This window comes from Vombatus ursinus, unplaced genomic scaffold (assembly GCF_900497805.2).
Source record: "Vombatus ursinus unplaced genomic scaffold, bare-nosed wombat genome assembly UNPS02014781.1, whole genome shotgun sequence".
NCBI lineage: Eukaryota > Metazoa > Chordata > Mammalia > Diprotodontia > Vombatidae > Vombatus > Vombatus ursinus.
In genome coordinates this window covers 20,073,132-20,087,751 of record NW_020954559.1, presented here as the reverse complement: position 1 = coordinate 20,087,751, position 14,620 = coordinate 20,073,132, and the positions used below count along the sequence as shown (strand labels likewise).

The 14,620-nt window shown below is 38.4% G+C and overlaps 1 protein-coding gene across 2 annotated transcripts in view; it reads right to left on the bottom strand.

The window, feature by feature from the left end:
- LOC114046228 (UDP-glucuronic acid decarboxylase 1) overlaps window positions 1-14,620 on the bottom strand; it is a 148,350-nt gene that overhangs the window by 1,453 nt on the left and 132,277 nt on the right. For both annotated transcript variants that reach the window (XM_027866468.1, XM_027866469.1), the window contains exons 12-14: window positions 10,735-10,795; window positions 8,726-8,783; window positions 2,505-2,608 (exon numbers count right to left, since the gene is read on the bottom strand). In XM_027866468.1, the coding sequence (XP_027722269.1) occupies window positions 2,505-2,608; window positions 8,726-8,783; window positions 10,735-10,795 (223 nt within the window). The remainder of the gene's footprint in view (window positions 1-2,504; window positions 2,609-8,725; window positions 8,784-10,734; window positions 10,796-14,620) is intronic.

Sequence of the window (14,620 nt, the reverse complement as noted above, 5' to 3'; positions counted from 1 at the left end):
AGTTTTACGTTATAATATTTTATTAAAATAGCATATTCAACCACTGTTTCCTCATCTAGAATATGAGGAGATTGGACTGGATGACCTCTGAGCTCCCTTCTACCTCCAGAACTGATTTTATTTCATCATTATTCTGGAAGTAGGCTACAGGATGGGGAAAGAATATGTGAAAACACAATCAGCACTTTGGTAGTGAGTCCCTTTGTGTCCCAAGTACCTATACATGTTTTAGATGAAGCTAATGGGCTACTTTCACCTACTGGTGACAGAATACTGAAAAATGACCCCAAATGGCACAGTTTAAAGTAATCTTAACCTTACTGTTAGTTGTCAACTCATTTCAAATAACACTAACAGTTGAGCTTTCACTTATGACCATAGTGGCACATGCCCAAAAGCTTTTTTTGGCATAGCTCCCTTCAAAATCCCTACAAGGTAAGAAATCTTGAAAGAAAAAGAAGCTGGTGACTATTGGATAGTTGGGTCCTTGGAATCATAGTATCATAGATTTAAAGGGAGAAGGAACCTCAGTCTGACCCCCTTCACTTTATATTTGAGAAAATTGTGGCCTTGAAAAATATTAAGTAACTTGCCCAAGGTCAGAGGGGCAAGTATTAAAAGAAGGATTTGAACACAGGTCCTTTGACTCCATATTCAGTACTTTTTCTACTGCACCACACAGCCTTCAACCGAAAACACCTAATTTCCTTTCTAGTCTTTAGAATATGTAATGTCTGAATTTATTACTTCATGTAATGGGATTTTTCTTTTGTTTTAGACAGGAAGGGGGAGACTAGAACTTCTGACTTTGGTGGGGGGTGGATTCTCTCTCTACAAATGCAGATTGGCAATTGGTCTGTGACACTCAGCCTCAGGGAGTTGATTAGGGAACTGAGATGTCGAACAACTTTGCCACAACCACACTGTGTGACCTAAAAGGTGTTAGATTTGAAACTAGGTCATTTTTATTCCAAGGCTAGCCCTCTCCACTACACCATGCTTCCTCTTATGTGATAGATACGTTTCCAAGAAGTTGTAAATAAAATCATTTTTTGTCAACTGATTCAAATCTTACAGGAACTAGAAAAGCTTGCTATTTAATATGGGAACCCCAGAGAAAATCCTTTTGGGGAAAAAAAAGAATCCTTTTGTAAGGTAAGAAGTCATCCTAGAATATTTTCCTATAATGCAAATATTTTGCAGCAAAAAAAGGGAAAAAAGGATGGGAGAAAGGAAATGGAGAAAAGCATATTTTTAATTGTTAAAAATGGGAATGTAAGTAACAGCAACATTGTGTGATAATCAAGTATGATTGACTTTGCTCTTCTCAGCAATACAATGATCCAAGACAATTCCAAAAACTCATGACAGAAAATACTATCCACATCCAGAAAAAGAACTAATGGAGTATGAATGTAGATCGAAGCATACAATTTTTATTCCTTTTTTTTCCATGTTTTTTTTTTCCTTTTGTTCTGTCTCTTCCTTCACAACATGACTGATGTGGAAATATGTTTTACATGATTGCACATGTATAACCCATATCAGATTGCTTACTGTCTTGGGGAAATGGGAGGGGAAGGAATGAGAAAAATTTGGAACTCAAATCTTATAACAAAATGAAAAAAGAAAAAAACAAAACCAGAAATGTAAGCCATTAGACAGAAGTAAAACAAAAGATCAGCTTTTGGGGATTTGAAATTCATTTTAGAGTAGGATTTTACTTGCAACATATTGAGGAAAATCTAAGGGTGGCTCCCACCTCCACAAGTGCCATTGGCCTTGGGGGTCAGGACAGTCCAATGACTGGGAGTGACAAGAGCATCCCCTATCACCTCCACCACCAGCCTCTTGCCCCAAAGCTACCAACATTACATGCTTCCAAAGGAGGTAGCAATATTCCTCCTGACTTGCAATAACAAACTCAGGAGTTCACAGCAAGGGATAATTATCTTCTGTGCATTAGTTGAAGCCCCACAGCATGAGAATTTTTTTTCCTATTTAGTGCCTAGGAACTTGCTATCTCTCTGATTCACAGATAATAAATAGTTACCCAGGCTTACAGGTAAGCTTTCATGCATCCAGGAAAGGGCACAAAGTTAAATGGAGGCATTATGCTTCACCAGAAACTCTAAATATGGATCTAAAAAAGTAACAGGAACAAAGGATCTGATGAGTCTATAGCTCCAAATAGGCCCCTGTCTGCATAGGGGGAGTACAACTGTGTACCTATCATTTCATTTGGCCCAGGCAGGGTCATCAAAGTTATTTCCTTGGTAACAGAAAGTGATTCTTAAATGATGCATGAAAAGTCATTTAATGGTGTGAGGAAAACTCCACCCCTTCTTCCCCTCTGCCTTCCCGGACCTTGCCTGATTCCAGCTGTTGTGGCTGTACCATTGGTGGGCAGGAACACACAGAAAGGGAGGGGCGTGGGGAAGGTTGGGTACAACAGAGGAACTCATTTTTCCAGGGTACGCCGCCTCTCCTTCAGCTTCACTTACCACAGGCTCCCACCCCAGCATTAGCTTGGCCTTTTGGATATCTGGCTTTCTTCTCTGTGGGTCATCTTGGGCTTCTGAGAGAAACTGAATTTCACTACCACTACCTGTTTAAAGACCAAAACCAAAACATAACCAGAGGTATAAAGAGAACAAATCATTGTAATGCGGTACGGGGCAATTTAAAAATGAAACAAACAAAACGAAACAAAAGTTGAAATCAGAGTCAAGGGCCTGGGTGATTAGAGGAGGTTTTTTCTGAGAGGTGGGTGGGGGAACACTAGATGTCCCTCCCTATCACGTCCAGGCTGGAAGTATAATCAGTAGCGGTCTCTCATGGGCCTTCCTGATTGCACTAATGATTGGCATGGGAGCTTTGACTGGCTCTGTTTTCTGACTTGGAACTCTTCAGCTTTCCTTAGGTAGCCCACCCTTCCTTCCTGTCCCCCCATCATACTGGTGCAGGACTGGGTACAGACAGCTGATTAGTTCAGTACTCCCATATGCAAGCAATCTAGTAGCCCCAGTCTCCCAGCAGCAGGCTTTATACGTCACCACGCTCAGCAAAAACATATCTTCCTAAATCATTTGGTCAAGGTCTTTCCCCCCTCCTCCCAGGGCTTAGAAAATTAGGGCACCATTTTTATGTGGCAATAGCCTCCTAGACAACAACTCTCATTTCTATAGGGCTTTACGATATACCAGGGCAGCTAGGTGGTGCAGTGGATAGAGCGCCAGAGAGCTGAGCCTGGAATCAGGAGGACCTGAGTTCTAATCCAGCGTCAGACAGTTTTTTAGCTACGTGACCCTGGGCAAGTCACTTAACCCTTTCTGCCTCAGTTTCCTCATCTGCAAAATGGGCTGGAGAAGGAAATGGCAAACCACTCCGGTATCTTCGCCAAGAAAAACCCAAATGGGTTCAGAGCCGTATACAACTGAAACGACAATAACAAGAAGAGATACAAAGCTCTCTCCTTATACCACACCGTATGTTATCCCTATTTTACAGGTGAAGTAACTGGGCTTCAGGAAGGTTAAATGTCTCAGTGGCAGAACCTGCATTTGGTGTAGATTTCTCCTGACTCTAAGCCTAGCACTATTTCCATTATAATGCACCATCTGTAATGAATGTGGTATAGCACAGGTGCTGAGGTTTAGTGGACGGCTCATGAGAACAGCAGCCAATTGACCTAGAATATGAGACCACAGAATTAGAGCTTGAAGGAATCTTTGGTTATCTACTTTAGAGGTGTCAATTTCCCCAGCAAAGCTCCTGAGTGCATCCTGAAACTAGATTAAAATGTAACTGGGAAATATTTAACAAAATAAATTAAAATACATGTATAACCTATATGTATGTAAGGTGAGTTTTGTTCTTCTTTTTTAGATAACAGTACTCCAGGATCCTAGATACTAATTCCCAGGATCCGTGGCCATAACAATCTACTGGTTCCCAGGCCTTCACATTGTAAAAAATTTCTACTGCATCTAAGCAGTGAGATATAAGGTGAGATAATGTAAACATTTGAGTTTAATTGTAAACAGTGTACTGCACTTGCACTATGCGATTCACCATGTTGCTAAAGTTAATGTATATTTGTGAGGTTATTGTTGGCAAATTGCCTTCTTTGTGTGCTCCTCTATAAATCAAGAGAGTACTGGTCAATGAGTGGGGATTTGGGGAATGTGCCAGCTGAAAGTTGTGCATGCCTTGATCTGCCCCCATCAAGGCTTGGGGGGGAAAGCTGTGCACGGCTTGACTGGCCCCTATGAAAATTGGGATAAGTTGCAGGAGTTAAGTTTCTGTGTAGGGGCTATTGCCCCATTCTCGCCAGCCTCATCGAAGAGTAATTAGGGGATGCTAGGGCAGTTGGTACTCCCATTATAGGCAATCCCATTGAGAAGAATAAAGTAAATTAAATAACCCCTCACTATGTCTCTGTTCCTGTCCTTCTGGCTGTCTAGATCAAGAGCGAATCTGTTAGAGGTCAGAGCCCAAAAGCTCCAGTGGTGCCTCCAGTCTTTAAATTGGTATAGTCAGTGTCTCTTATGTTATACTATATCAAACTGCTTACCTTCTCAGAGAGGGAGCAGGGGAGGGAGAGAATTTGGAACTCAAAAGATTTTAAAAAATGAATGTAAAAAATTGCCTTCACATATTGGGAAAAATAAAATATTATTTAAAAAATGAAAATATAATACAACACAGATAATGTTAATTTGTGGTTTTCTAAGTCAATACCTGGGCTGACAGGGATCTGTTTCTATTTGAGTTTTACACCACTGATTACTACAACCCCTTCATTTGACAAAAGAATGAAAAAGCATTTATTAAGCACCAACTATTTGCCAAGCACTGACCTTAGGGACCTTATATTCCCATGGAGGAAAAAAAAACACATATGGGAATGGTGGCCAGGGAGGTGCATTTTATTCAGGTTTGTTCCAGGGACAGTGAGTGGAGCCAAAGATTATCACACCCTTTCCAAGAATAATGGCAGAATTTGTTACAAAATAGATTCATATCTAAAGGGGAAGGAAGAAAGGAAACAATGGCTAGGGCCTTTTGGAAATAATGGGCCAAAAGAGAATCACCAATGAGGACAACAGAGTAGAAGTTCAAGAAATGAAAAGGTTGTGGTCTCTGATGCCAGGCAGCAAAATGGAAAAGGAATTAAGTCCAGAGATATTAAATACCCTGCCCAAAGTCATACAAGTAGTTAGTGACAAGACAGAGATTTGAACCTAGGATCTCAGACTCCAAATCCATCCCTAGGCTTCCTCTAGTTCTAGCCAGCCCCCAAAATAACTACGTGATAGGACATGATAGGTTAACGTTATGGTTTTGAGCTTCTTAATTAATAACAATGACAATAAACACCATTCATATAGTACTAATAACTGGTGCAGGAGTTACATTATCCAGGAAATGCCCCCTTTTTAGTTAAAAAATTTAGGCTTCTTAAAGGGTACATTGGCTAAGTTTCCCTTAGGCAGTGTCGTGGATAGACTGTTGGACTTGGAATACGTGTAAAGCTTTCGAAAACCTTTAAGTGCCACATATATGCTAGCTATCACCTCCTCCTCCTCATCCTCATCATCATTGTTGTCATCATCACTGTTGTTTAGGAGTAAAAATAATCCTGGACACATGATTTCAGTGGTGTAGGAAAAATTCCCAGAGAGGAATGTCCCTCTAGTTTGCAATTTATAGTCTGTGAAAATTGCACAAAGACTAAATGACTGGCCCAGTCACCAGCCAGCATGGGTCAAGCTGGAACTCTTTTGAGACTAGATCTCTATCCTCTATACTAAGCTCTTTCTCTCTGCCCACAGCACCCAGAATTCCTACATAATTTCCCATCAAGCTAAACTCAATTCTTCTTAGCATCTGTGATGAAAGGCTTTTCTATTTTGGTTGTTGTTCAGTCATATCTGACTCTCTGTGACACTATCTGGGGTTTTCTTGGCAGAGATACTAGAGTGGTTTGCCATTTCCTTCTCCAGCCCATTTTGCAGATGAAGAAACTGAAGCAGACAGGGTTAAGTGACTTGCCCAGGGTCACACAGTTAGTGTCTGAGGCTGGATTGGAACTCAAGTCTTCCTGACTCTAGGCCCCTTCTAAGCTGCCCTTCCACTTTGGTAGGGCCTAATAAATTCTGTTCCACTTGATACACTAGGGTCACCATTTTGGAAGGCAATGGAGTTGAACTCTAGTGGAGGAAGTAATTTAAATAACAACTTCTTGTAAGTAAAACAAAAGTTATTATTATTTTTTAAATTTAGTCACACTCTTTTTATTGCCTTTGGATTTTTTTTGGGGGGGTGAGGCAATCAGGGTTAAGTGACTTGCCCAGGGTCACACACAGCTAGTAAGTGTTAAGTGTCTGGTCCCTCCTGACTCCAAGCAAAGGTTATTATTAATACTGCTATAAGTCATTGTGACAACTGGGAAGTCACTTAACTTTTCAGTCACTCAGGGAATTATCTAAGTCTGTAAATTGTAGAGCAAATAATGATCTTCATTGCTAGGAGTAATTTCCACACCTGGCCCTCCCGATATTGAAATTGAAGTTTTGGTCCTCTTAAAAATATGAAAATAAAACTTATTTCTGTTACACACTAAAGTCCAACTCCAATGCTTCCTTGTGGCATGGAGGCAACCCAGGGGTCACAGATCACAGATTTATACTTCAAAGAGACATTAAAAGACACTGAGTCCCACTTCACATTTTACAGATAAGGAAACCGAGGCAGAGGTTAAATGACTTGCTAAAAGTCATACATACATATATACATACACATCTATTCAAGTATCTGAGAAGAGATACTTAAAAAGGATCTTTTTCTTACTGATGGAGAAAACCTTTGTTGTTTTACATAATTCTGATTATCAAAAATTAGCAAAAAATCAAAGATTAGCAAAAATTGAGTAAGGATTCAGGAAGAAAAGCAGAGTGGTCAATAGGATCCAGAATATGGGGTCAAAAGAGATGGGTTCAAATCCCACCTCTGCTATTTACTACCCATGTGACCTTGGGTATGTCACTAGATCCCTCTGGGCCTCAATTTCTTTATTTGTAAAATGAAAGGGTTGGATTAGATGGCCTCTTAAGTTCCTTCCTAACTCTAAATCTTTGATCCTATTTAAAAAAAAAAAAGACTCCTTGCTGGATGCTAGGGTGGGAGAGGAAGGAGGGAACACAGTTAACTGAGGGATAAGAGAATACATGGGGAGTGAACCAGGTGATTTGAGCCACTGAGCTCAGAACCCATCCTTCTCCTCAGCTTGGCCAATGAGGAAAAAACTAGAGGCATTCCTTAGACCAGAAATCAAAATTCCAAAACGGCTGCATGCTAACACAGAGAGATTTGAGGTTTTCACATGTCAGATCCAGCACCTGCTGACAAATATATATAATGAAGACAAAAATTCAGATCAGGTTGGGTGGACAACACTGACCTTTGTTTTCTTAGACCACATGTGCACAACTTGGCGGTAGGTAGGGGCCAAAATTAAAATAGGCTAAATTTCTTCAGGCTGCATATAGGTTTTTAGCAGCTCACCTTCCAAGTAAAGGTATAATTGATGATTAAACTATTTTGCAAATAAACCGTATTTTTAAAAAGGTAAATTTCAATTATTATCAACTAATTATACTTATTACTTAAGGTTTTAATTTATCATGACATCACTCCTCTCAGAATAGAGACAGACTGATGATGGTTGGTTGCCACGAGTCATGTGACAAGCAAGAGAGAATACGCAGTGGCAACCCACCCACCAAGTTACAAGATGGGGACAACAGTGACTAGTGGAAGGCAGGTTTCAGTTGGGCATGGACAAAGTACTCCTTACATCTTTACTTTCTTTTGCAGCCTCTATATTTTTCTTGGGCCACCCGAAGTCCTTTATGTTGTGAGGGCCTGTCTTAGACCATCTTTGGTTCCAAGTCAAACTCATTTGTAGATAAACCACAGGACCTCAGGAATATCTAAGAATGGCTAATAAGAAGTGAATCGAGAACAAAGCTTTGATCTCAGCAAAGCCTACTCACTTCAGTGCCATATATTGTCCAGCAGAAATCTTTAGTCTCCCTATACACATGGGTACAGGATTGGGAAAAAAAACCCCAGGGATTTCAGTGATGGGTCCTCAGAAAAAGGAACTAAACTCATCATGTTTACAAGAGACAAGACTGCTTGGGCCTGAACTGAGTCTGGAATCAGACAAAGCTCTGGGTCACCATGGGGTGCAACTGGGTGGCTTATTATCTCCTGCCCTGATTTCTATGTTGGCTCTTAGAATTTCACAGGAAAGCTGGTCAGAATTGTAAATAGTACTTAGAACTGGCTGATGTGTTCGACACCAAACAATATACAATTTATGTGACTCTCCTACACCTTCTGAAATTCCATTCTCACCCAGCACAGGCTCCTTGAACAAATCATTTTCACCTACACAGAATGACCTACCTTTGGGGGACAAAAAGGATCTATCACAGAACAAGCCCGCAATTACAATCCCAAACAAAACCAAAGACACCCTCTCTCCTGCTGTTATTTAATTAAAGCATCAGAAGACAAACGTCTCTGATAAAAGCGCCACTTTTATCCAATTCAATTAGCTTATATTAATTACACATTTGCTAATCAAGGAATTAACCACTGATAGGAAACATTCATGCTGAAGTTCACCCGTTAAATGACTTATCCTACTTACCAACAAGGTTTTTAATTAACTGAGCAAATTCTAGAATTGTGTGTTCTTCTGGGTTCCCCTAAGGAAGAAATGGTTACTGGTTATGAGAGTAATTAAGCAATCACATTAATCTTCTGTAAGATGTTTATAGGCTCACTGACAGCAGAAGAAGGCAACAGGCTTTCTAGAACATACTTATGTTTATTTCACCACAGTAGCAATTTTCATTCTGAGATGTTAACAAATCTAAATCATGTTTATTGAATCTGGCAAGAAGAAACATTGTATCTACTTACTACCCCTTCCAGGTGTGATAGCAGCAGCTACTGCTGTATATACAATACACGGCTTGTAGATTGAGTGCAGAGCCTGGAATCAGAAAGCCCTGAGTTCAAGGGCAGCCTCAGACACTTACTGGTCACTTAGTGTGACTGCAAGTAAGTCACTTAAACCTCTGTTTGCCTCAGTTTCCTCAACTGTAAAATAAAGGTGATAACAGCACCTAACTCCCAGATTTGTTGTGAGGGTCAAATGAGATAATATTTGTAAAGAACTTAAGCACAGTGTATGACACTATTATAGGCACTAATAAATGCTTATTCCCTTCTTTTCTCCTTTGCTATAAAAAATAATTCTGATGGGCTAATAGACCTTAAATGAGGGCAGGGACATAAATGCTAAAGACAAGCAAAATCTACTGCTTAAATCAGATAATTCCTTGTGCCAAACACAATAGATATACATGTCCACCTAAAAGAGAATTATAAATTTACATTCATATGAGATGTTGGAGATTAGATGAGTTGCATTGCTTCCAATAAAAAACAAACAGACTATGTATTTAATACTGAAAAGAGAAGAAAAAATTATGCCCACTTTCATTTACTGCTTAAAAATGGAATCTCTAAATATAATGGGCTAATTTCTTATCTTTCACAGTGACAAGCTGAATCTTTCAATTTTTTTTTAAATCTGAGAAAATAAATTTCTTAAGTCCCATATCTCTAATAATTTCTCTAATTTTTCTGAAGGGTATTTTTTTAACCATATCTTATGGCCTTATTTTGATAATGATAATTTAAAAAACCAAAGGCTGTAGGGAAAACATGGTTTCATAGGATCACAGATGTTCAATTGGAAGGAACCTCAACCGTTCAGTCATTTTTGACTCTTTGTGACACCATTTGTGATTTTCTTGGCAAAGACACTGGAGTGGTTTGCCATTTCCTTCTCTAGCTCATTTTACAGATGAGTAAAATGAAGCAAACAGGGTTAAGTGACTTGCCCAGGTTCACTCTGCTAGTAAGTATCTGAGGTCATATTTGAACTCTGGAAGATAAGTCTTCCTGACACCAGGCCTAGCACTCTATCCACTACACCACCTAACTGCCCTAAGGAAACTGAGCCCCAGCAAACTAAATGACTTGCCCGAAATCACACAGGTAACAAGTATCAGAGGTGGTACCTGAACCCAGGTCTTCTGATTCTCCAGCCAGTATTCTTTTTACTGAACACAAGCTCTTACAGGTGGCAAGAAGGCTGTTTTCACAGTTACATTATAACCACTCTCACCAGTGAGATATTCTCTTTGAAAAAGCTCCTTCTTCCATGTTACCACTCAAGGATATTTACACAAGGGACATTCAAGTATTAAACCAGGGACACACAAATTTATGCATGTAATTTCCATAAATTACAAGCATTATCAAAAAGCTTTTATTAGTAGTGCCTGATTATGCATGTTGCTACACAAATTGAATGAGCCTAGGTCGTCTCACTTATGAGTTCCAGGTTTCTTCATTATAGTTTTTGGTAAAACATTTTTGTGGGAATTTTTTGTTGTAAAATTTTCTTACTCTGTGAATCTTTCCAACCAAAAACCAAAAAACATTAGTTCCAATCTAATGTTAGGACCATTAGGTCCTAACATTTTTTGATAGAAAAGGTAGACCCTACAACCTAGAGCTTACAAGGACCTCTGCGAAAAAAATTCACACTCCTGCCAACCAATGGGAAGAAAAGGGACTTACCAAGTTGACAGGGCTACTAACATTGCTATTCATTAAGGCCACAAGTCCATTTACTAGGTCACTGCAAAAAGAAGGGAAGACCACATTGTCTGTTTCCTCAAAATAAATGATTGTTGAACACACTTTACAAGCTCAAAAACAATTCCTCAATCCCTCCTTCCCCATAAAAGAAAATAAATTGGAAAATATGAGGAATGTAAAAAAAAAAAAAATCAAAAATCTTGCAATTAAGATGGATGTTCACACAAATAAGTCCCTATATTCCTGATGAAAACTCATGTCTGATATGTCCGTAGCCATCTGGCTCCCATGGACACTGATGATCATTTCTTTTTCCAGATGAATGTTATTATGAAATAAAAGCCCGCTGAGATGAAAGGATTGTGCAAAGCATGGAGGTCCCCTCACTGGCATATTACAAAGACAAATCAAATAATACTGGTTATTGAAATATGATTATGACTTGTTCTCCAACACCCCCGATTCCTCCCTCTCCCCAACCAACAATCTCAGACATCCACATAAAAAGGTCAGGGAATTGCAAATGTTTCAGATGGATTGTGATTGATTGGTCCATGAAAAGTGAAGAGAAGTAAGCAAATTTCCGCTTACCAAGATTTGGTTCTTATTTTCAGAAGCTTTAAAGTGTGGCTCTGTTAAAAAAAAGTTACTCTGTAAAAATGACACCTCAGTGCTACACAATGACACTTCCCCTATTCCTATTTGAGAGGCAGCATATCCCTAGAGAGAGCTCTCAGTTCTGCACGGGAGGTTTGACTGATGTAAATTTTAAAATATTTCAATCCTCCTCTGTGCATTGTTACCACTGAGAGGCAGGGCATTATGGGTCATGTTACAGTTTTTTTTATTTAAATAAAGTAATTGTATAAAGCAAAAGACAATGATCAATAGTCTTGCTTTTCTCTTAAACAAAGGAACCTCTTTTGGGACTATTTTGGCAAGCTTTTCAATTTTCCATTTACAACCAATGGGCATATTTACATTAACATGCTGAAATCATTCTTTTCTCACAAATCAAGCACTCATGCTAATAATTGCCAGCCATTTGATTATTTTTCTATTGTAGAGAAACTGACCAAAAAAAGTCACTTCATCACTATGGCAGTGAATCATTGCATCATGGTACCATCATAACATTCTTTGTAACGGATGTGTGTTCTTGTGGCAAAGTGGTCTGAAAAGATTCACAGTTTCAGACATTAAAAGCCACCATTCAATACTATTTATTACAATTAGTCTGAAACTGGGTGGGGGGGGGGAGACGAAAGTTATTCTAGTTACTATCAAATAATAAGGCTAACAGGATCCTGGTCACCATGCTTTGAATGACAGATCATTTAAACATAAACTGGCAACTTTTAAGGTCAACCCTGCACAGATCACACTCACATTTAACCTAAAGTTCTATATCAAGTGTCATTTTGACAAAGTGACTTTTTTTTAAAAATAACATGGCTTTAATGTATGAGGACATAACCTGACCATGACAATATCAACCACAGCAATGGTAAAACGTCAATAGTAATGATCATTTGAATTATTAGATATCCCTCACTTAGATGACACATCTTTGGAAAACAACAGTTAATTTTGCACTATAATAACTAGGTAACATCATCCTAAAAGGTCAAAAATAGCAAATTGCGAGAATGAGAGACTGTTGAGATTTTCGCAGTTTGTACATAGTTTCTTCTCTTGTAATAAACATACCCAATCCTAATTGTAATATAAAATGTGAGATGTACGGATGGTATGGTCAATAGAGGGTTGACCTAAATGTCATAGAGACTTAGATTTAAGTCCTTCTTCTGACATTTACTACCTATGTGGCCGCAGGAAAATCACTTAACCTTCTCAAATCTCTATAGCTGTAAGTTAAAGAAAAATCTCTATATTTCTAAGTTAAAGAAAATTTGCTGATCTGTATTGGAAGGAGTTTCCTCCCAGAAAGCCCTTTATACTGATTTTATGGAACTAGATCCCTCCAAAGAAAAGAATGCCTGATATATAAATCAGACTTTTAGAAGATGAAGCTTAGCAAACTAGAAAGCAAAATGGACTTGGAATGAGGAAGACAAAGGTTAAGACAGGTTTAAATACTATTGCTGACTAGCTGTGACCCAGAGCAAGGGTCTCACATAGTTTTCTTCATTTGTAAAATGGGTATAATACTCTCAGTCCCTGTGTACAAGGTTGTTGTGAAGACCCAAAGGAATAATATAGGTAAAGCACTGCGCAAATGTTAAAGTGCTATATAAAAATATTAGTTATTATTATTATTATGTTTTTGGTGAGGCAATCGGGGTTAAGTGACTTGCTTAGGGTCACACAGCTAGTAAGTATCATATGTCTGATGCCAGATTTGAACTCAGGTCTTCCTGACTCCGGGCCAGTGCTCTATCCACTATGCCACCTAGCTACCCCTCTTACAATTATTTTAAGAGGCAAGTTGGCCTAAGAGAGAGAGAGTAATGGATTTGAAGTCAGGAAGTCCTAGGTTGGAATCTCATCTCTGACACTTACTAGCTGTGTGATAGTGATGGATTACAAGGAAGCCATTTAATGTCTCTAAACCTCAGTTTCCTTATCTACAAGATGAGATAATAATACCTCTAAGTAATTATTTTAGAGGCTTGTTGTAAGACTCAAAGTTTTAAGACTTATAAAGGGCTTTATAAGTTTTAAAGTACTATGTAAATTTCATCTATTATTATATTGGTAAGTCCCATCCTGGGGGACTTTAAAAAACTTTATTTATTTGCTTACTTGAGTTAGTTAGGTATTCATTTATTTATTTACTTATTGTAAGACCTGAATGAATTCTTTAAGTCAGTCAACTCTTTTGTAGTTTGTGCTAATTTAGTCAAAGGATTCCTTAAGTAATAAGTGAACACGTACATTTCTGTGAGAAGTTAAATGAAGAATCCCTTAATGCTATATATTTATATCGATAATAACATGCTGATTAAAACTATAACAGAAAGGCAAACTCAAGATAGAGCAACCTAAAAAGTAGTGGCATACTTTACTATTTTGGCTACAGGCAATATGTTACAGTGGAAAGAACACTGGATCTGGGGTGAGATAAGCCATGAATTCTGAATCCTGCTCCTTTAACCTTAATTGCTGCAAGAACATGGACAAGTCAACCTTTCTGAGCTTCAGTTTATCTGTGTGTAAAATACGGACAGCACATCTGCAATTCCAACTTAACAAGTTTGTAGTTGGGAGTCAATGATAAAGGATGTGAATATCAGTTATATAAATGTCAATTATGTTTACAGAAATATAAACTTTCTATAAATGTCAGTTATTATCATCATTGTAGTCATCATCTTTTGGACTTGATCTATGATTTAATCTAGTTTAATTTAAATTAACCTAATCTAAATTAATTTAATTTAATCTAATTTAATTAACTAATATAGTTAATTCCTGATGAGAAAACTCCCTTCACCAATGCAGATCAGCCACTGCTCTACAAATCACCAACTTAAAGAGGGGCCTGTGACACTTGGAGATTAAATGACTTTCCTAGGGTCACATGGCCATTATGTGTCAGAGATAGGACCTAAATCCAGCTCACCCCGCCTGAAGGCCAGCTCTCCATCTACTATGGCTCACACTGCCTTTCTCCCTTATTATTATCATGATCACCATTATTCTTCTTATATTCAATTGAGTTCCAATAGAAACAGTCCTAGAAAAGTGAACTATCATACTACTATTCTTTAATTTCAATTGACTGTTGGGCAGATAGATAGTATAATTCCTTTTTGCAAATGAATAAATGTACTGGGGTATCAGTCAGTCAACAAGTATTTAATCAGCACTTGACCACATGTCAGTCACTGTGCTAAACACT